This window comes from Vitis riparia, chromosome 8, assembly GCF_004353265.1.
Source record: "Vitis riparia cultivar Riparia Gloire de Montpellier isolate 1030 chromosome 8, EGFV_Vit.rip_1.0, whole genome shotgun sequence".
Classification (NCBI taxonomy): domain Eukaryota; kingdom Viridiplantae; phylum Streptophyta; class Magnoliopsida; order Vitales; family Vitaceae; genus Vitis; species Vitis riparia.
The window spans coordinates 19,400,475-19,424,111 of NC_048438.1; the positions used below are offsets into that span (position 1 = coordinate 19,400,475).

At 38.1% G+C, this 23,637-nt stretch overlaps 1 protein-coding gene across 1 annotated transcript in view; it reads left to right on the forward strand.

The window, feature by feature from the left end:
• LOC117920766 (ferredoxin-dependent glutamate synthase, chloroplastic) overlaps window positions 1–23,637 on the forward strand; it is a 58,180-nt gene that overhangs the window by 23,364 nt on the left and 11,179 nt on the right. The window contains exons 11-19 of the mRNA XM_034838378.1: window positions 3,024–3,134; window positions 3,752–3,967; window positions 4,686–4,843; window positions 7,179–7,308; window positions 16,510–16,568; window positions 16,728–16,833; window positions 20,770–20,866; window positions 23,242–23,357; window positions 23,440–23,637. Of these exons, the coding sequence (XP_034694269.1) occupies window positions 3,024–3,134; window positions 3,752–3,967; window positions 4,686–4,843; window positions 7,179–7,308; window positions 16,510–16,568; window positions 16,728–16,833; window positions 20,770–20,866; window positions 23,242–23,357; window positions 23,440–23,637 (1,191 nt within the window). The remainder of the gene's footprint in view (window positions 1–3,023; window positions 3,135–3,751; window positions 3,968–4,685; window positions 4,844–7,178; window positions 7,309–16,509; window positions 16,569–16,727; window positions 16,834–20,769; window positions 20,867–23,241; window positions 23,358–23,439) is intronic.

Here is a 23,637-nt window from a genome sequence, read left to right on the forward strand (position 1 = left end):
TTGTTGTGTCTTTTTCTCCTTGTTTAGGGTGTGTTGGGTGATTCACTCTATAGTGAGAGAGACTTTGTTAGGGTGGCATGACTCTTTTATTGGAAGAAAAAGGAACAAAGTGTGGAGAGCAGTGCGACAATTTGGAAAGAGAGAAATAGAAGATCTTTTGAGAATGTAGAACTTTTTGTTCAAAGGTTGAAATTTTTGTTTTTGTGCAGCTTGTTATCTTGGACTAATTTGTTTATAGAAAATTCATTTTTAGTCGATTTTATTGATTGGTTGGGGTCGAATTGAAGGAGGGAATATTTTTGTTTTCCTTATCCTTTTTGGCATTATTTGGTGGCCGTTATATATGCCGTGTGTGTTTTGGTGGCCCTTTAATACTATTTGCATTTATCTATCAAAAATAAAAATAAAAAATAAATTGGGGAAATAAACATGTGGTGGTAAGGTTCAAACACTTGACCTCCCACCAAATGAGGCTATGATATCATGTTCAACAATCAATTTTCCTAAAAATTTAAGCTTGTAGGATATAAGTCCACAATGTATATCATACGCTCCAACAAGGAAAATTAGTAGTTTAACATCGTATCAGAGCTTCATTTGGTGGAGGTCATGTGTTGGAGTCTTATCGCAAATTGACTTCCCCAATTTATTGTGTAAGCCCAAAAGAGGCTAATTGTGGTTGTTTGCATATGGGCTTGTTTATCTACCTATGTGTGGTTGGGCAAAATTGTATAATGGTGCGGTGCCTTGTTCCCTTATAGGTTTCCTGGAGTGGATAGCCTCCAGTTGAGGGCTGGTGGGTTTTTTTGTTTATTTTGGTTGTTGTTGTGAGGTCTTCGTCGCCTCGTATACTTCCTGTATGCTTTGCGGCGTTTTGCCTTTTGCTAATATATGTGTTTACTTATCGAAAAAAAAAATCTACCTATGTGTGGGTATGAGATTGCACATAAGGGAGGGTGTTGGAGTGCATGATATACATTGTGGGCCCTAATCCTACAAGCTTAATCTTTTACAAATATTGATTGTTCAACATTTACAAATAGAAGCTGAGTTATCAGTACCACAAGGGTCCTTTTTGTTAGTTATCTTGCTCTTAAGGCCAACTGTTAATATGGGCTACTGAATACACTTCACTAGGTTTTGATTCCTGATCCATTTTTAGGCAAATCAGAGATTCATTAAAATGATGCCTAACAAAAAGCGGTGCACCTCTGGTCGAGTCTACAAGAAGTAAACAAGGTGCACAAATGCAAAAGGAAAAACAGAAAAAGAAAAGATGCAACACACTCCTAACTGATACATCCCAAGTTATCTAGAAAGTTGAGGAAACAAAAAATTTCAGTCCCCTTAAACTACTAGATCACAAAACACCTTAAGAAACATATCCTTCACTGCCCACTCTAACATCTCCACTTCTTGAAAGACTCTTCTAGTTCACTTTCTTTGTATTGACCAAAACAAACATGAGGATGTTATCTTCCTTACAACCTTGTGATTCTTGCCCATGCCAAATAAGTATTGCTTTGAGGGAAGGACCTAAGAATTCCCAAACAAGGTGAAGATGAGATACCACAAATACCAAACTCATTTGCAATGACTGGGAATGCTCCATTGACACCTCATTTTGCACAAGCACATGGAAATTCTTAGAACTCAAAGCCAATCGAGTTTTCAGCTTTGATAAATATTGATTATGATAATCAAGCCATGTTGTAGTTTTAGCTAGCCTCATGGTATTGTTGTTTGACTGAAAGAATGACTTGGTCTGGATAGCCTCTAATCTATGGGTGTGATAGGAATGGTAAAATGGAATTAGGACTTCGATTGGCTATAAGGCAAAGCTCGATCACCTTGCTTGGTGCATGTCTGTGTAATTTGTATATTGGCATGTGAAGGTGTAGTGCCTTGACGCGGGCATGTCTGTGATCGTTTGGAAGGGATGCATCACTGTAGCTTGAATACATCCATTGATCTCATGTCTTACCTAAAAGACTCAGTTTTCCACACTGTGCCTTGATCACCTTTGTCCATAACCTCATAACCTTATGCATGGAGATAATTTGCATGATGACCATCTCCACATACCCATTTCAGAAGATTTCTGACTTAAATGGAAATCTGGTTGACAATTTGGTATTTCCAAAATTATTATTATTTTTTCTTCCTTTTTACTAGTGGGACTGGGCTTAGGCCTCATGTTATATTCAAGGCAATCTGTATGAGGGGTTTCTTATATGGAATGTCCTAAGGTAGAAATTATACATAGAAAATTAAATGCTGAACTACATGATAGAAATTAACTCATTGGGTGCAAAAGTTGGATCAACAAATTGGTTTATTAGAGAGCATGATAAACATTGTAGGTCCAAATCCTAACAACTTAAATTTTTAGAATAATTGGTAGCTCAACATGGTATTAGTCTTGTTTAGTGGGAAGCCATGAGTTCAAACCTCACCTTATGTTTGTTTCCCTCAATTTATTGAGTCCACATGCAAGCCCTAAGGAGATTGTCACCATTTGTTTGCCCTTGGGCCTGTCTATCTCTCACTACACATGGGGGAGGGCATTAGAAAGCATGATATACATTTTGGGTCTAAATTCTAACAGATTAAGCTTGAAGGAAAAGTGTGAACTCAACATGATTTCTCCAGAATTCAGTTTCTTTTCACTAGTGGACATGTGACTGGCTTCATGCTGTTTTTTTTGCACAAGGGATTTACTAAAGCTTTGTCCTATTATAGAAACTATATATAGAGTATTATTTGCTAAACCACCTGATAGAAATCATATTTAGAGTGTTATTTGCTACATACCATTTTTACTATTGTTTTGTTCTACTTTGTCTAATAAAAATCTTAAAAAATAATCTAAAATTAAGTGCTGCAGAATGATATGGAGAGTACATATAGTTTGTTTCCTATTTTTCTCTATTGATTTTAGCATGGAATTAACTATTATGTAATTGTCTTTACATAAATATTTAAATTGGTTCTTTCATTATTGTTTGTATGTATCTTTCCAGGTTACAAATCCAGCTATTGACCCTCTCAGAGAGGGATTAGTTATGTCTCTTGAAGTAAATATTGGGAAGCGTGGGAACATATTGGAGATTGGACCAGAGAATGCTTCTCAGGTTTGTTAGCAGTTCTCTTTTCCTCTTATTTTTTTTTTTATTGGAAACGACACAAAGATTTATTGATAGATAAAAATAAGTACAAAAGAAGGATGAGGAATCCTCCTGCCAAAGAAAGCTAAACTATAGAAAAATACACTGAAAAACAAGCAAACACTCTAAAAAGACCACTCTTTATGGAGTACACATTGCTATCCAATCTAGTTGTATCACATTAAGGGGAGTCCCCTTAAAAACCTTGGAACAATAAGCCCAAAGAGAAGCAAGGAAAACAATAGAGTCCCAAAGATACTCTGAATTCCTTGTTTTATCCTAAAAAATCCTCGCATTTCTTTCCCACCACACAATCCGAATAAGAGCGATGTTTGCAGCTTGCCACAAGGCTATCCCCCTCTTAGACGAACCAAATCCATTAAATTTGATGTACATCATGTCAAGGATGCTCCTCGGGGGGACCCAATCCATCTTAGCTAACTGAAATAACCTGTGCCACAACCCAATCGTCAAGGAGCAATGAAGAATTTTCCTCTTATTCATATGTGCTACAATCCAACATTATTTTTTCTTTGTAATGAATTTTTTGGCATTTATGTAAGTATATTATTATTCTGGACCAGGTTAATTTGTCTAGTCCTGTACTGAATGAAGGGGAGCTTGAGTCATTGTTGAAGGATCCTCACTTAAAACCCCAAGTATTACCAACATTTTTTGACATAAGAAAGGGGGTTGAGGGTTCCCTGCAAAAGAGACTAAATAAGCTTTGTGAAGCTGCTGATGAAGCTGTTCGTAATGGTTCCCAACTCCTTGTTCTCTCTGACCGCTCTGATGAACTGGTAACAACCCTTTAGTTTTCTAATGTTATGATCTATATACACATCTGAGTCAGTTATAATTTTTCCTCTCTTTTTGGTTATACTACTTTTATTCTATGATGTTGTTTTTTTGTCTAGTCATTTGCATCTTCTTACTTGAATTACAAGAATAAGTGAAATTTCAATTTGATTTTATATTTTGTTACCCTCATTGAAGGGTTACTATTTTGATATTAAAGTTTAAGGTTTACTGTTTCTTATATGTTTTTTCTTTGCCTTTTTCCTTTGAAGAGTTTCAAACATTGCTCTTGACATACTCTGGGCATCTTTTCCAAATTGTCAAACCAGATTGATTGCTTGCATGAATTATTCTGCAGTCTGGAGCATGGTTGCATGCCATTTTTTCTGATGGGAGACTTTTAGTGTTACATCATTGCATTAATTAATGTTGTTTTGTAGATTAATATGGTTTTTCGATCTGCATCATAGGTTTTTCACTCACTGTTCTGTCTCCTAAGTACTGGGTTGTCTTGTTTCCTTCTTTCTCTATGTGCATATGAGCATGCTTTCTTTTAGCAGCTTGTGATTTATATCATTTGATTGTTCTTCCTTGAGAAGTGCATAGAAAGGTGTGTTTGTGCATAGCATTCTTTCATCTTCTGTTCTTCTTTCATCCCTGGAAGGAATTTTTTTGAGGTTTACACCCAGCTCTAATTCTTAAGTTTTTTCTTTGAATCAGGAACCAACCCGGCCTGGAATTCCTATTCTTCTTGCTGTTGGTGCTGTTCATCAACATCTTATTCAAAATGGGTTGCGAATGTCAGCTTCAATTGTGGCCGACACTGCCCAGTGCTTCAGTACTCATCACTTTGCTTGTTTGATTGGATATGGTGCAAGGTCATTTTCATTCTCTATGTCAAAGTTTTTTAACAGTAGCTTTTTTTTTTTTACCTTTTCTATCTGGAAATATGGGATTTCATTTTTTTCATTTTAAGTTATCATGGGCCAATATAATGTATGATCTGGTGAGAATACCCTTCAATGGTCTCTCTTGTCTGTGAGGGAAAAATTTTGTGTTAGGATAAAAGAAATTTTGAGTATGGATATCGAGATTATCTATTACCTTGATATTGTCTTGGACCATTGTTTCGATATTTAACTCACAGCGATAGAATGTTTAATACTATTATAGTTTATTGATAATATGATTTTACAATAAACATAAAGAATAGTAAGATGTGCAACTATAGAAAGAGAGTTCCTTACAGGAGCAGGATTTCATTTTTCCTACATTTTAGTGAATTACTTCAACCCTATTGATAAAGAATATAGTACAGTTGCTTCTCTTAAAGCACTTCTTGTTAGTGACCTATCTTCATATTTCATTCTTTTCAAACACCTTCAAAGCTATGCTTTGGAAGGAAATTAAGGAACTTAGGAGGATGCTGTTAGGCCCTTGATGCCCAACGTGCTGCACAAGGTCCACTAGTGGCACCTTGCACTTGCACACATGGCCTAAAGCATGGGCATGTCAAAGATAAGTCAAAGTGGCTTTCAGGGTGGGTAATGGATGCATGGGCAGAGGTGTGCAACATGGGCAGCACTTGGCACATGACTCAGCATGTTGACACATGCATAAGGCCATGGGTATGCAGCAATGGGGCCTCATGTCAACAATGTGGCTCAGCCATTAGGCCACAGGTGTGCAGTAACATGGCATCACATCTGAACATGAGTAGCAGCATGGTATGGCCAAGGTAGCCAAGTTAGAATTGGCTGGATTTGTAAAAGAAGAATGAAATGGTGGGACCCCGAAAAAAATTTATGAAATTTCCATTGTGCCTCCTCAAGCATCCCTGATATCTCCTCCTAGATGAGTCAAAATGGCTTAAAATGGTCTTTAAAAGCTGGGGAAAGGGGAGGGGATGGTTCTCAAGGGTCATGTGGGGTGTTGGCTAGGTTGATTCCATATGGTCTGACAAACCTAGGGTGTGACCTCATAGTGCTGCATCAGTTGGTTTCCTTGGCACAAGGATACAATGCCTTGTACAATGGAAATGAAGGTCATGGGTGCAATGCCTGGCATGTGTGGCTTGACATTGGGCTATAGCAGAAGTGGGTAATAGAAGCATGAACGTGGGTGACATAGGTGTCATGGTGCATAACTGAACCTATCACATGACATGAGCGTGTTGTGCATGGCACACTGTCCCTTGACTTGTGCAAGGTGTGGCAAGCCTTTTGCAAGAGCTACATCAAGGGTGCCAATTCATGGGCAATAATGTCAACGTGGATGAGCCATGGCAATAGTTGAAGTCATGAGGGTGGCATGACTTCATCAGCACCAAGAGATAGGACAGATACTGGTGCATTAAGTTGGATTGAGGCAATGCAGTAATGTGGACTAGAGGCATGGGCTAGGGCAAGGATGGGCTAAAGCAATGCATGGGGTGAACAAAGCCATGGGCTGAGGCAATGCATGACCATGGGCAGAGGTATTGCAAGGCCTTTGAGCCAAGACAAGATGCCAGACATGGGCTGATAAGCAACAATGGTGGGCTAGAAATGCCACTTAGGCTGTCAGCAAACAAGGGATTGTTGGGCTTTCACATGCATGGTAATTGCATGACATTTGTGGGGAAGAGACCACTGTTTGTGGCCAACCGACTCAGATAAAGGATTGTCAAGTCAACATCAAAGTAAGGTGCTTGTTTGGATGTATGATGCTGGATTAATGGCTGGTGATTTAGCAGCTGGGTGGTTATGGAAGTTACATAACTATCCCAACTTCCTCAAATGGACTGATGCATGTGGGAAAGCAGTAGTTTATATCAGTCCTCTGTAAAAATGAGAGGGGATGTTCTCTGTAGTAGGCTAAGTGTTGGAGCACTTGAACAATTTTGTAGCCTTGTATAATGAGTTAATATGCAAGTTGAGAGTAGCCTTCCTGTAATTTCCTATGTGTGTTCTTCTTCCTCTATTGTTGCCTGCTCAGTAGATTGTTGGCTAGCTAAGTACAGACTTAGTGTCATACATTAACAGAAAATAATAATAATAAAATAAATTAGAGGGGTTTTGTGGGTGTGACAGATGCTACACTTATTGCTGACATCTTTTAGATTATTTATGTTATTGCCATTGCTTTCATTCTTGGAGCATGCATTAATATCATTGCATTGCTTTGTCATTTAGAACATCCATGATGTTTTGTTCTCTATGCTCACCTTTCCAGTGCTGTATGTCCGTACTTGGCATTGGAAACATGCCGGCAATGGCGTCTGAGTAATAAAACTGTGAATTTGATGCGGAATGGAAAAATGCCTACTGTTACAATTGAGCAGGCTCAGAAGAACTTTTGCAAGGTCAGTACATCTTTGCTATAAGGAATGTTTAGAGATGTGCATTGTTACGTGTATTTCATCCCCTTTAATTATACTTCGTCAAGTCATATTTTCTGTTTAAATTTTTAATACCTTTTTCCCCTTTAAGCACGCATAATAAACTGTTACTCATCAAAAAAAAAAAACTATTGTAATTTCAGCATTGTTTATTCCTGGTTGCTAGTTGCTTCTTACTGGTTCTTTTCTTATCCTTTTCTATGTCTTGCATTTTCAACATGAAGAGGCTTGCTGGTTGAATAGGGTTAGCTATATCCTATAGCAGTTAGTTATCCTTTTTCTGTATGTGAACATAACCATGTTCCTTAAAATGAGCTGTAGTTGACAGCTAATCCGATGTGCAAAACAGCCTTAAACGTATTTTAATGCGGGAATGCTTATAAATTTTTTTTGGTATTTCAAGATTTTCTTGAAAAATCTTGGTATTCATTATCATCCAGTACTAAGAATACGAAGTGAAGGAAGTACTGGATTTCTATGTTGTCATTGAAGAAAAATGTCTTATACTTGAAGAATTTCTGAATTCCTTTTATTGATTTTTTAGGTACACACCATACACATATATATATATACAAATGACTGAATAAGAAAATATCAATCTAGCTTGATTATCTCCTAAAATTAGGAAACTGAATCATCCTAAATGATCTCTCATTTTTTATTCCTAAAATACTTTCCTAAATTAAAACCCTAACTTTGAATGCCAAATTTCAACACTCCCCCTCAAGCTGGAGAATATATATCATATAATCTCAGCTTGTAAGTTAAGTCTTCGAAGTTAGGCCTAGGTAAAGCTTTGGTGAGGATGTCTGCGGTTTGGTGCTTGGTAGAAACGTAGTTCAATTTAACCGTCTCACTAGTCACCTTCTCTGTGATGAAGTGTCTGTCAATCTCAACGTGCTTGGTCCTGTCATGATGCACGAGGTTCTTTGCTATGCTTATAGCTGCCTGATTATCACACATCATCAGAATCGGAGATGAACTCGTTTGTCCCAGTTCACTAAGAACCCTTTTTATCCAAATCCTTTCACAGATTCCCTGTGCAAGAGCTCTATACTCAGCTTCTGCACTACTTCTGGCTACAACTGATTGCTTCTTACTCCTCCAGGTAACAAGATTTCCCCAGACAAAAGAACAATATCCAGAAGTGGACCGCCTGTCAATGATGTTTCCTGCCCAATCCGCATCTGAGTATACTTCAGTGTCACGGTTCTCTGTCTTTCTGAAGAATAGACCTTTCCTGGTGTCATTTTTAAATATCTAAGAATCCTGTAGACTGCTTCCACGTGTTCCTCAGTGGGGCTGTGCATGAATTGACTTACAGTACTCACTGCAAAGCCAATATCTGGCCGAGTGTGTGAGAGATAAATAAGCGTCCGACGAGTCGCTGATATCTCCCCTGTCTACTGTGTACTTTCTTTCTCGATACCAAGTTTCTTCTGACTATCCATAGGAGTATCAATTGGTTTGCATCCAAGCATACCGGTCTCCTTAAGAAGATCGAGTATGTATTTTCTTTGAGAGACTACAATTCCCTTCCTTGATCTAGCCACTTCATACTAAGGAAATATTTCAAATTTCCAAGGTCTTTAACTTCAAACTCTTCTGACAAATACTTCTTCAAATTCTGTAATTCCTCCATATCATTCCCAGATAGAATAATATCATCACATAGACTATCAATATGGCCATTTTCCCGGCATGAGACTTCTTGACAAATAGAGTATGATCAGCCTGACCTTGTTTGTACCCAGCTTCAGACTGCTTTTGTGAATCTATCAAACCAGACTCGGGGAGATTGTTTAAGGCCGTACAAGGATTTTTGGAGTTTGCAAACCTGATTCTTTGTCATACTTCCTTCGAAACCAGGTGGTATTTCCATGTAGACTTCCTCTTCTAGGTCACCATTTAGAAACGCATTTTTTATGTCCAGTTGTTGCAAGCACCAATCTTGATTGACAGCCAATGAGAGAAGAATCCTGATAGTTTCAGTTTTGCAACAGGAGCAAAAGTCTCCTGATAGTCTATCCATAGGATTGTGTAAACCCTCTAGCTACCAAACGAGCCTTGAATCTCTCGACGATCCATCTGCTTTGTATTTTATGGTGAAAATCCACTTGCACCCCACAGGCCTCTTCCCAACCGGCAAATCTGTGATAGTCCATGTCCCATTCTTCTCAAGTGCATCAATCTCATCTTGTACTGCCTTCTTCCATTCTGAAATTTTTAATGCCTCTTGTATTGTGTTGGGAACCTGAGTATCATTAAGAGAAGTAGCAAATGCTCTGTAAGATGGTGATAGCCCTTCATACGTAACATAATTCCCAATTGGATGATCTGTACATCTCCTAACACCCTTCCTCAATGCAATCGGCAAAGTAGAGTCATCAATGCTGGGAATTAACACCTCTCCAGCCCTATCCTTACCTGTGTTCTCTTCAGGTAGACTTGAATTGGAGTCAATATATTGGTCACATGTTGACTGTGATCCGTGCTCTAATTCCTGTCTTTTCCTCCTTTTGATGTAAACTTGTAAGTTCTCATTAGCAAGTTGTGGGGCTATAGGTTGAATAGGCATGGGAGACTGGATGGTCACGGGAAAAGAAACATTTGTGTGCTGGGCTGGCTAGACTGATGACGGCATGGGTGTGGACAACTCAGTGGGCGCGGATTGGGAAAGATTTGGTGACTCTGAGTGAGCAAAAGGTACAGCCTCAAGAAGAGACTCCCAAACTTGATGTTCATTCATGCTCTCCCCCTGAACATGAGATTTGGGATAGAAGAAGACATGTTCAAAGAAAGAGATGTCCATGGCGGTGTAAAATCTTTTGTTGGTTGGAGAATAGCATTTGTACCATTTTTGGGTTGGAGAATACCCTACGAAAATGCACTTATTGGCTCGAGGAGCAAATTTGCTACGATTTTGAGGATACACATGAACGAATGTCGTGCAACCAAATACTTTGAGTGGTAAATCAGAAGAGGCTGCACGGGTGTGAGGAATTTTTTAAGAAAAGTTGACGTGGGGATTGAAAGGTAAGCACTCTGGATGGCATACGGTTAATCAAATAGGTAGCTGTGAGAATAGCTTCCCCCCAGAAATAGTTTGGAACATTAAGGAAAACATAAGGCACCGAGCAACCTCCAAGAGATGTCTATTCTTGCGTTCAACCACCCCATTTTGTTGTGGGGTGTCAACGCAAGAACTTATGTGGATAATGCCGTGATTTTGAAGATAAGTACTGAGACTACTAGTAAAGTATTCCTTTGCATTATCTGACTTGAGGACTTGAATTTTGGAATTGAATTGATTTTGAACCATAAGATTGAAGGTTTGAAAAATGTGCCCGACCTCTGACTTTTCTTTCATAAGGAAAACCCATGTTACCCATGTATGATCATCAACGAATGTCACAAACCATCGAGTGCCAGAAATATTTTTTATCCGTGAGGGACCCCACACATCACTATGTACTAAGAGAAAACAGTCGAAGGTTTGTATGGGATTTGAGGATATACTGTTCGAGTATGCTTTGTAAACTGACAAATTTCACAGTGATAAGATGCTGGATTTTTATTGATAAATAATTTGGGAAACAATTTTGCAAGGTAAACAAAGTTAGGATGACCAAGGCGATAGTGTAACATTATAATCTCACTATCTTTATTGACCTTAGAATTTGACACAGAATTGAAAGACTCAAACATACTCTGAGACTGTACGCAACTTGCTTGAGAGACTTGGTTTGAGAATTGGCCACAAGAGAGGAGGTAGAGCCCGGAACACAGTTCAGCATTGCCAATCATCTTCCCCGATTTCAAGTCTTGAAAAACACACGAGTTTGGATAAAATTTAGTAACACATTGGAGATCATGGGCCAATTTGCTAATGGACAAAAGATTACAATCCAAGTTTGGAACATGGAGAACGGAGTCAAGATATAAGTCTTTAGTAAGTTTTATAGAACTTGTCCTGACAATTTTTGACTTTGAACCATCAGCAATATGGACGGATGAATGACCATTACTTGGCTTGTAATTTTGAAGAATGGCAGCATCTCCTGTCATGTGATCAGAAGCACCTATGTCCACTATCCACGACTTCATTCCTCCTCGATTAGCAGTGAAGGCTACACCGGTAGTACTGCCACTGCCAACTTGGCTTAATAGTTTCTGTAGCATCTCCATTTGCTCTTTGTTGAATGGACTCGGCTCGGGAACAGACGTGCTCTCAGAGTTGGCAGCCACGTGTGCTCTGCCATCTCTGTCAAACCGTGGCTTTGGTTTCCAATAAGCCGGTTTGCCATGAAGCTTCCAGCAAGTCTCCTTATAATGACCTAATTTCTTACAATAATCACACCAAGGCCTATCCCGTTTTTGACGATCTCCACCACTACTATTAAATGACCGAGCAGCAAGGGTAGAGGCATCCAATGTGGGGGCAGGTTGCTCTTTGGATCCCATCATCACTTTCTTTCTACTTTCTTCATGCCTAACCTCTGAAAAAGCCTCCCTGAGACTTGGCAGGGGTTTAATGCCCATAATTCGGCCTCTAACATCATCCAATTCCCTGTTTAGTCCTAGGAAAAACTTGAATAGTCTCTTTTGTTCCACAATTTGCCTATATGTTGCTGCATCATCTGAACATTTCCATGAGTGAGTCTCGAATAAGTCAAGGTGCTGCCAATACCTTGTGAGTGTGTTGTAATACTGAGTAACTGTCTGCTCTCCTTGGCGGAAGTCATGTAGGGCTGATTCAACCTGAAAAAGTTCTGAAGTATTTTTAGAACTTGAGTAAGTTTCTTTGGCTGCATCCCATATATCCTTTGCAGTCCCAAACAGTAAGAAATTTTCACCTATGTCATTGTTCATGGAATTGATAAGCCATGACATGATCATGCTGTTTTCAATCTTCCACTTCATGAAACCCGGTTCTGTAGTTTCTGGCATGGCTGCTTCTCCAGTGAGATACTCATCCTTTTCTTTACCGCAAATGAACAGCAACACAGATTGTGACTACTGTAAATAGTTATGGCCATTTAATTTGTGTCCTGTGATGAGAATAGGAGAGGAATCACTGCCACCAAGGTTTGGAATTTCAGATCTGCCCCCTGATTCTGGTGCTGTGAAGCTGGTACTTGTGATGATGCCATTCCGTATTTTGTCATGGAGATGAGGAAGACAGCCGAAAAGGTAGAAGATCACTTCCTAAGGCACGTGCAGGGATTGGAGTTGAGAAAAAAATAGCCGGAGGACGCCAGAAAAACTGATTGGAAGGCCTGCGGAGGCAAAAGAACCCCAAAAGAGGCACGTGCAAGGCTCGGATGGCTGAAACAGGTATGAAGGGTGGCTGGTCGGCGTCAGGCGAGGCTGGAGGAGGAAGCGCGTCGCCGGAAAGTGGCTCACGCGCCCTCACGCGTCGGCACGTGAGATGCAGTCGCCGGCCGAAAAAACGCGCGTGGCCGGCGTGTGGGTGGTTTTCTGGCTCCAGTACTTTGGTAAAAATTGGAGATCTCCTCCAGGCGCTCCTTGCGGTGTGGGAAAAAGATGTCGCCGGAAAAGTTCCCCGGAAAAGTCGCCGGCGGTGAATGTTTTCTGACAACGATTTGACCGACCGGAAAGTGTTTTCTCCCTTGGCTATGAGAACAGGGACTGATGACCGGAATGAAAGATGGCCAGAGAGAGAGATGGTCGGATTGAGAGATGGCCAGAGAGATTTGGCCGGAATGAATGATGACTTGAATAAGAGGTAGCCAGAAGGGATTAGGGTTTCAGAAAACTGGCTCTGATACCATGAAGAATTTCTAAATTCCTTTTATTGATTTTTTAGGTACACACCATACACATATATACACACAAATGACTGAATAAGAAAATATCAATCTAGCTTGATTCTCTCCTAAAATTAGGAAACTGAATCATCCTAAATGATCTCTCCTTTTTTATTCCTAAAATACTTTCCTAAATTAAAACCCTAACTTTGAATGCCAAATTTCAACAATACTGAATGCCGATAGCTTGATTTGTTTTTCATTTGTAGAAAATCAGGCATTTATGTATGTTTTAAACATGGATGGAATATCTCTGTTCTCAGGACCTTTGATTTTGTTGTGGTATTTTGGATTCTGAATCTTACAAGAGTTTAAGTGAATATTGGAAGCTGTTTGACAATCTGAAATTTTCATTTGGCTGATTCAGAATAATATTTTAACAGTTTGTCCTAGTGGCTCTAATAGATTCCACATGGTTTCAGTGTTTTCCATAGAAGTGGCAATGTGGTGTTTTAAGGGAATAGTTTGAATCTTCATTCCTTAAATTTTTTTCTTTTGTTTTTTATTTTCAAATACTGCAGAAACTTGTTGGCTCTATTTCATTTCCTTACATGTTTAGTGATTTTAATTTTGGCAATTCAAGGTTTTAGTCAGTTGGATAACAGGATAAGTTCTATGCTCTTCAAGGGATCAAATTACTCCATTATCCTAAAGTTGAAAAATATTTCCCTGAAACCTGTCTTCTCTTTATAACTTCCATGGATTTTTCTTGATATGGCTAGGGATGCAACATGGCCTGTTGGGTTGGGTTGGTAATCAACCCAATTCCAACCCAACCTTTAAGAGGTTTTGCCTGAAGCCAACTGAACTCAATCTCCAACCTGAAGTGGTCAACCTGAACCCAACTTAGAGTAATTTTTTTGAACTTGGGTGAAGTTTGAGTTTGGCTATGGTTACAACTTAGATTTTTCTTCTTTTCATGTTCTCAACAATCTAGCATCCTTCTAAGAAAAGCATAGGCAAATAGAGAGTGAAGATGAGAAATTAGTCACTTGCAACCAAATTTATGATGATAGCTAGAATGCATTCAAATCATGGAGACAATAAGAGTATAGGCCATAGTAGTTGCTAGGTTGATGGTGATTCTCTCGGCAGCTGCAGCATGGCTCTGGATTCTCTCTGTTTTCTAAGATTGAGAAAGCTGCTTTGAGACAAATTGTTCTGTGTGAGGATCAATGATGATATGATTGTTTGGTCTGGAAACACAAAAATTAGATCCTGAAATGAGGAGGCAAATTGAAGAAACTTGGAGCTTTGTCTTCAACCAAGCTTAAGTTTGATTCTTCTGATTTGTGTGGGTCTTGACTCTTGAGTGCTATATATATTGGCTTGCATGTTCAACTTTGATTGCAAACACGTGAAACAAAGCTAAGCCTTCCCATGTTACTATTTTTCTAACTCAGCTCTGATTTGAAAAGGGGGAAAAAGGTTGTCCAAGCCAATCCAAATGTCAGGATGAGCTTGGATTGGTCAGGTTGAACCCAACCAAGTCACTGCCTAGATATGGTGGGGTCTAAGGCCCCTTTGGTCAGGCCCTTTGTTTTTTAGCCTTGACAGGGTGCTCCATGTATACCTCCTGTGTATGCTAGGGTTGCATCCCCTTTTTTGGTGTTCTTTATTTATTTTCTCTTGCTTGCCTATGGCAATAACATACCAATTTTATAATTTTAATCCCTTAATGTCCAGGTCATAGAAGCAATTCTTGTTTAGTTTTAGTTGCTTTGCAAAGGGTTTGAATTTTTGTTGACAGTCATCTGACTGTCAACTTATATAATTGAGAGGATCTAGTTCTTTTTTTATCATTTTAGATTATTACTATTTTCTGGACTGAATTTTTATGATTAGCAAACCATGCAAATGTATTCCACCTTTATGTTCCATATAATTTCATTTCCTCAATTTTTGCATATTTTCCCCTAGATAATTTCTTTCTCTTAAGCATGCCCTTTGGGTCCTTCATTATTGAATTGCATTATTGTTCCACATCAGCATGGCCATAAAGCATTGTCTAAAATAAATTTCATATGTTACTATGTGAATTTAAATAGGAAACTGTATTTTCTCAAGTTCCTAAAGATATATATGTATTTTTCCCTGCAGTCTTATTTAATTCCATTTATCATATGTACCCTCAAGGTTCATATGTTGTGTCTTCTGGGATTCACAGGACCTGCTGATTTGCAATATATAGCTGGTACTTTTTAGGCTTATAATTATATCTGGGGCTTGATGGTTCATGCATTAGGAAAGAAATATAGGTAGCAGACATGTAGACAGATGATTAGAAAACATGCTAACAGTCAAACTTTATTTCACTGGGACATGAGAGTGTAGTCTTCAAGTAGCATTGAGATATGACACCGTATTATGCTCTACAAATTTACATCAGATGTTTGCAAAGGATAATAAAATTCTTGCCATTGACTGAAAACTGTTCTTCACAAATGGTCTAAGTTGAAACCCAAATTTTTTATATTTTTTTGGAAGATTGAGAAAAAGTGGAAACTAATGAAAATTTAGGAAATATATTAGGGGTATACATAAGAGTGTTGAGTCAACAAGGGAAGTTTGTGTGGAGAACCTTTTTTTATTATTTTTTATTAGAAGCAAAAGATGTATTAGTTATAGTTAAACGGAACATGAGAAGGATGATGAGTCTTCCCCACAAATACAAAAGCCTAATAAAAAAATAATTGAACACCTCTACTATTTGAGGAGGCTTATGCAAAAAGGTTACATCCACATAATAATGTACAAGGATGTTGACTAAGCTCCTCCCAATGTTTCCCTGTCCCTTTTTATCTACACTACAAGAACCAATTGAGTTGAATAGCATTGAGAGGAATGCCTTAAAAAGCATAGTACAAAAGACCCAAAAAGAGGAATAAAAGTGAAGTGGATTCCACAAAGTCTTTGATGATCTCCACTTACGCTCAAAGATTTTAGCATTTCTTTCTCTCCACACAATTCGAAGCAAAGTGAGAAAAGCAATTTGTCAAAGAGTCATGCCTTTAACAGATTTCCCCAAACCTCTATAAGAAAATAATCATGATGTCAACTTTTGCTCCTTTTTTATCAAGCACATTTGGCATATTCATCTACAAGGTTGCCTTCATATATTGTTTTATACACATATATACACATTTGAAACTCATTGAAAAATCTTGAAACTATTGGAATTATATAAATTTTTTTTTCCTGACATCGCTTTTTTAAATTCTGGCATTAAGGCTTGTCAAACTTTTGCTCATCATTTGGTGTAATGGAGAAATATCTATCATCATTTAATTCCATATGTTGATTACAAGATGCTGATTGTTTGATATCATTCCAGGCAGTTCAGTCTGGTCTTCTCAAAATTCTTTCAAAAATGGGTATCTCATTACTTTCTAGGTATGTTATCCAAATCCTAATTGTTTTACTTGCCATGTTCTTCACACCTTCCGTGTTGTATATTATTTTGTCAGTTTACAACTATGATTTTCCTTCTATGATTTCTCTTCTTCTTTTCAAGCTAACTGAGACATCCTCTTTCCATTTTCTTGTGCTTAGTTATTGTGGGGCCCAGATATTTGAGATTTATGGATTAGGAAGGGAGGTTGTCGATCTTGCATTTTGTGGAAGTGTATCTAGTATTGGTGGATTGACCCTTGACGAGGTAAGAAACATAACAAAATGAAGCAATTGGCCTTAACTTTAAGGTTTTATTTGGTGGTATTTCCATTCTCAGAAAAAAAAACTGAGGAATATGACATTCTGTGAGATTTAAGATTGAAATCATTCAGATAAAACTCTTGTAAGATCAGACTATTGGATTTCCTTTATGATATTATGCTTTTTCTTTATTTAAGAATACAAATGCTCTTTATGCAATTGATGTTAATATTTTGTATCCGATTTACAATTGGAAAATATTTACAGTGTGGAAATTTATTCCATAAGTGATAAGTGAAGTGGTATTGCTTTGAGAAATAAGAAGTTTTGAAATATAATTACTGCAACCATGCAGCTATGCACAAGAGCTACAGTATTGAAAACTCTTTTACTAGGATAAAAAAACCTGTAAATTTCTCCATAGTACTGCAATGATGCAGCCAAGCACAGCAGCTAAAGTATTGAAGTCTATTTTGCTAGGATAAGAAGCCTGTAAATTTCCCCATGGTTTGTTATCAAGTATACAGCTGTAAGTAAATATGACATACACAATTTAGTACCTTATATGTTTTTTTCTTCACCCCAAAATTTGTTGTGGGTTCTCAAAATTCCTTGAGATAATTTTTTTTTTTGATAAATATCATGAATATATTAAAGGGCAAAGGCCACCAAGCATACAGGACGTATACAATTTGCCTCAAAAAGAGCACAAAAAAACAAGCACCCTTACCCTCCCTAAGTGGCCGCTAGCCACTCCAAAAAACCTAAGAGTGAAGAGGACTCCTCTCCAATGTACACCCTAGCCCAACTCCACAAGGTACAAACAAAAGAATTTTTGAGTTTCTGTATATTTAAAACCCCTCCCTTAAAGGCTAACCTATTTCTTTCCTTCCATACCGTCCAAAAAATACACAATGGTATAGAATTCCAAATTTTTTTCCTCTTCTTCCCCACAAAGGGGCCCTTCCAACTTAATAACGCCTCCTTCACCAACTCTGGGAACACCCACTGAACCCCCACTAGGGCAAAAATAATTTCCCATAAGGCCCTTACCACTATACAATGCAAGAGAATATGATTTACACTCTCCTCTTCACACCCACACAAAAAACATCGGTTAGGAAATTGCCATCCCCATTTTTGAAGCCTATCCAAGGTCAGAATCTTCCCCACGCGGCTTCCCAAGCAAAAAACGCCACTTTGGTTGGGACCTTATCCACCCAAACGCCTCTATACGGAAAATCACCAGCATTGACAACAACCAGCTTGTTGTAGGCATCCTTCACCCCGTACCTCCCATGGCCCCCCCCCTTTCCAAAGCACCACATCCTCTTCTGAAGATAGCTTGAAGTCCCTGAGCATAATAAGCAATCCTCTAATCACGTCCAGCTCCCAATCATTAAAATCTCTATGGAATCTAAGATTCCAACCTCCTGAACCATTGCTATGATCCCACATCTCATTAACCGTTGCATTCCTGTCGACCGCCATCTCATGCAATAGGGGAAAAGAGTGGGACAACCTCTCATCCCCACACCACTGATCTGACCAGAATTTCACTCTAGTCCCTTTCCCTACCTTAAACTTTGTATTTTCCCAACACCACTTTGCTTCCTTCATAATCTCCTTCCAAACCCCCACTCCATAAGTACCTCGGGCTTCTTTGGTTCTCCACCCAAGCTCTTCCTGACCATATTTCACCCCAATCATTAGCCTCCAAAGATTATCCTTTTCAATTGCAAATCTCCAAACCCATTTACCCAACAAAGCTTTGTTCAGGGAGTCAATCTTCCGAATACCAAGGCCACCCTTCTCCCTTCTAGTGCACACCACCTCCCACTTAATTAAATGGGCCTTCCTCTCCAAGCTGCCCCCTCCCCAAAGAAAGTCCCTTTGTAGTTTTTCAAGCCTCTTTACAACACTTTTCGGCATACGAAAAAGGGACATATTGTAGATAGGAAGGCTGGCCATAGTGCACTTGATTAAGGTGATATGCCCTCCCTTTGAAATATACTGTTTTTTCCACTGAGCTAATCTCCTTCTCATTCTCTCTTCCACTCCATCCCAAATGGAGGCAGCTTTATGATGAACTCCAAGGGGCAGCCCTAGATAAACAGTGGGCAGCACTCCCACTTTACAGCCAAGTTCCACAGCCAGCTCCTCAATGTCTTCCACCTCACCCACTGGAATTAGGACACTTTTATCAAGATTAATTCTAAGACCGGAAGCCGCCTCAAACCACGCCAAAATCCAGCTTAGGGCGGACACTTGCTCTTTGCTAGCTTCACAAAAAATGATCGTGTCATCAGCAAAGAGAAGGTGGGAAACTGTCATCTCCTCTTCCCCTCTCCCCCGCAATCTGCAGCCTAAAACGAAGCCCCCTTCAACCGCCCTTCTAATTAGGATACTAAGAACTTCCATTCCCAACACAAAAAGATACGGGGAAAGGGGATCTCCTTGTCTTAGCCCCTTAGAATTTGAAAAGAAACCAGCCGGCACCCCGTTGATCATGACTGAAAATTTGGCGGTTGAGATGCACCACCAAATCCACTCCACCCACCGCGACCCAAAACCCATTTTGACCAGAATTTTCATGAGAAAGTTCCAATTAATGCTGTCGTAGGCTTTCTCAATGTCCAATTTACAGATCAGCCCTTTCTCGTTTCTCTTTTGCCAAAAATCGATCACCTCATTGGCAAAATTCCTTGAGATAATGATACACATGTCTTCTTGCATGATACTTTGAGCTAAGAAGGTATTACTGATTTTAGAGATTGGTTGGTCATATGCTCTGCATAGAAAATTTAGGAACTCTTAGAATAATTTTGTCCAAGTCTTGGAAGGATCTCCCATCCTTCTTTTCTATATAACCTTTCACGTATTGGTTTTTTTTTCCTTATCTAAATAAAAATCAATCTTGTCCAAATATGCAGCCCAGCTCAATTTTTCTTGTAAACTACTAATATAAACAATTTGTACCTCCAGTCTGACCTTAGAAATCAAGGAGTCCATTGTTGGCCTGTTCGGGCTTATAGTGACTCATGAACTTCTTGGTGGATGATGTTGGTGGCCTTTCATAGTTTAATTACCTTTGATTGTTAGTAGACTTATTTTAAACCTTTGAACTTTTTCAGGGGGACTATTTATTTGATTTAAGACAACTTAATCTGATTTTGCTTTAATTTGTTGACTTAAAGCACATTACTTAATTTTTAGACTTATTTTAAACCTTTAAACTTTTTGTCAGGGGGATTATCTATTCGATTTAAGACAACTTAATCTGATTTTGCTTTAATTTGTTGACTTAAAGCACATTACTTAATTTTTACTTTTAACCATTAAGGCTGTTTGGTAAAGTTAAAATTTTTTTGAAACCGTCTAAATTGGAAAGAGTTGACAATTGTGGGAGATTTTAGATTTAGAAAAAAAGAGGAAAGAACTGATGGTTGTGGTAGAGAGATGATGAGAATTTGAGAGTTTTAAGCAATGAGGACACAAAACTATAGTGGATTCAGAAAAATTATTTTCTTCTAACTTTTTACTTTTAAGTTAATCTTGTCTTTTAGTAGTATTATTAAATTATTTACTGAACATACTTAATACCTTTACTGGCTTAAATTAAGTCATTTGTTTATATCAAATCATCAAGTCCATTTACCAAACAAAATCTTTGTGTTTCACATAGATTTGCTTGGAGAACAATCACTATAGGTAATATGCTTGTTTCTAATCTTAACCTAGGAAGGGAGATGTGAATTGTTCAATTGTATTAGTTTATTATTACTTGGTGGGCTTCTTGTGGAAATAATATACAACTTGGTTCTTGAGTTGTTTGTGAATTTATTTTAATATTTTAAACAATTTTTCAGGTTGTTACAATTCTGTTGAGTTTTGAATTGTTTGATGACTTTGGTCTTTCCAAATCTTTTCTTTACTACAGCTTGCAAGGGAGACTCTATCCTTTTGGGTGAAGGCTTTCTCTGAGGATACAGCTAAAAGACTAGAAAATTTTGGGTTTATACAGTTCAGACCAGGAGGTATGTGTTGTCAAATGTATATATTTCCTAAAAGCTGGAGTTTAAAAATTGCATAACTAAATTGTATGTTCTTGTACAGATTAATTCTGTTTTCTGGATACCAAAATCCATTTGAAATTGTATGAAAATCAATATAGGAATACATGGATTGCTATGCTGGCTTGAGTTGTAATTCATACAATTTCTTCAAGTTTTAATTGAAATGCTGTAATTTTGTGACAAAATTACTGAAATGTTGCTAAAAGATTCTCATGATTTTGAGGAGAAACTTATTTATTGCTGTAATAATATTTTGTTAAACAAAGAAGCCCTTACATCTGTTGAGGCTGTGGAAAAGTCCATGTATGGAGGAAAGTTGTCCATTGGTTCCATAACTAAATTTTGGCATGACGTTGGTGTGGGGAGTTGGCTTTGAAAGATCACTTTTCAGTTTTGTTCAGTTTGGCTGCTAGCAAAAGTGCTTGGATGTTTTGAGTTGTTGTGAGAAGGGAAGGAGGGGGTCGAGGTCATTGGAATCCAAGATTCCTGTGGATTTTTCGCTGATTGCTAATTGGAGTTGGTGGAGTTGTTTCTGTAGCCCTTTCATTCTGTTATGGTCTTTGGTGGAAGAGGAGATTGGCTGGTGTGTTTTATTTCTAAATCAGAGTGTTTCTTGTTGAAGCGCTTCATCAAGTTTTTGCATCAGGAGGCTTTTCTCTGTTTCCAGCTAGAGAGCTGAAAACAGAAATGGACTGAATCTATTTTTTCTATTATGATTTGAAGAATACAATCTGATATTTATAGGCTACACGAGACATATTCAAATAGGAGACTATACGGTTGTCAATCTACTCTAGAATAGAAAATTAAATTTGAATTACAGATCACAGTCCTAAATTTAGCTCTCTAAAATAACAAAATTAACTACATCAAATCTCCTAAAATAACGCAATTTTCAACGAGCCATTGGGGTACTGGGTTCTGGTGTTCTTTCTAGCATGGGGTTCTTTGCTTGGGAAGCAGTATGGGGGGAAATCCTGATAACCACTCAACTTATGAGAAGTGGTTGGGGATTCTGGTGAACTGTTGTTGCATGTCAAGCAAATGGAGGAATCCACCCATCATATTTTCCTTCCCTGCAGGTGTACTTGTAGTTTGCATTTGTTAATTTTTGCCTTGTTTTTAATGTCTTGGATCTTGTGTCGTAGCATAAAAAACACATTGGTTGCTTGGCAGGGTAATTTTATTGGCTAGGATAGGAAGAAGGTAAGCAGGATGGCCCTTTATGCCTTTCTTGGTGCATTTGGAATGAATAGAGGGTAGAAGAATTTTGTTGGATTGGAGAGGTTTGAGTTTGCCCTTGATTAGAGGGGCTCTCAGAGGGTTGAACATTGTCTTTATTAAATTTCATAGATATGTTGGAGAAGGTAGAGGATTGATCTGGATTGTTGCTTTTGATCACATGTACCTAGGTTATGCACCTGTTTTATTATGTGCCTTTTTAGTATATAGCCAATTCATCTACAGCAGGAAAAATGGAAAAGAAAAGAAAAATCATGCTTGACCATATGGACTTGCAATTGTATCAAAATCCCTTATTTCTCCTTTAGTTGTTATGTGCCTTTTTGGTATATAGCCCATTCACCTACAGCAGGAAAAATGGAAAAGAAAATAAAAGTCACGCTTGACCCTATGGATTTGCAATTGTATCAAAAGCCTTTATTTCTCCTTTAGGACACTGGGAGTTCGAGAGGCCTTATTTCGTCCGGATGGTAGTAAAGTTTGACCATGGTCAGCTATTTGTTTTTCAACTGTGAGGTGGAAGCAACATTGTATAGATAAATAAGTCTTGTAGAAAATTCCTTCCCTCCTGGTAAGGATCTTAAAGCCATGCTAAGAAGGAATAGATAGGGCTACCTACATAAAAGGTTTTTCTTCTCCTTTGTCTTCTTTGTTTTAATGATAGACCTCTCTCTCTCTCTTCCTCTCCCTCTCTCATATATTTCCTGTCATTTCTCAGTAGTATATCTTATAAATTATCCATACATAAATAAATAAAAGAAAGAGAACAGTTATCTCATTTTAAGTTCAAATGCAACCTGTTTTCATAAATTTGTATCCAATTTTTTATCATTTTGTTTTAGCCTATCTGAAAAAGAAAAAAAAAGATATTATCATTTTGTTTTAGTTTAATGATTGTTTCTTTTTCCTGTCCCGATCTAAAGTTTACTGGCTTTTAGGATTTAACTTTATAGTGTTTGCAAATATTTATTATGCTTGACCATTTTCTGAAAAAAAGTTTTAAGCATGATATATATATGTATATCTATACATGAACTTTGGTGTTTGCACTACATCAAAGAATGCTAAAGAATTATTTGTCCTACTTTTGAAAGGGGAATATCATGGAAACAACCCTGAAATGTCGAAGCTGCTTCACAAAGCTGTTCGCCAGAAAAGTGAAAGTGCATTTTCGGTTTATCAGCAGCATTTGGCTAATCGACCTGTGAATGTGGGTTTGAAATCATTAGTATTCTTAATAGTAAGAAATAAATAATCTGATGCTAACATATATTTTGCTATTTTATCCATAGGTTCTTCGTGATCTTCTTGAGTTTAAAAGTGACCGTTCCCCAATTCCGTTGGGAAAAGTTGAACCTGCTGCTTCCATTGTTCAACGGTTCTGCACTGGTGGGATGTCACTTGGAGCTATTTCAAGAGAAACCCATGAAGCGATTGCCATTGCAATGAATAGATTAGGTGGAAAATCTAACTCAGGAGAAGGTGGTGAG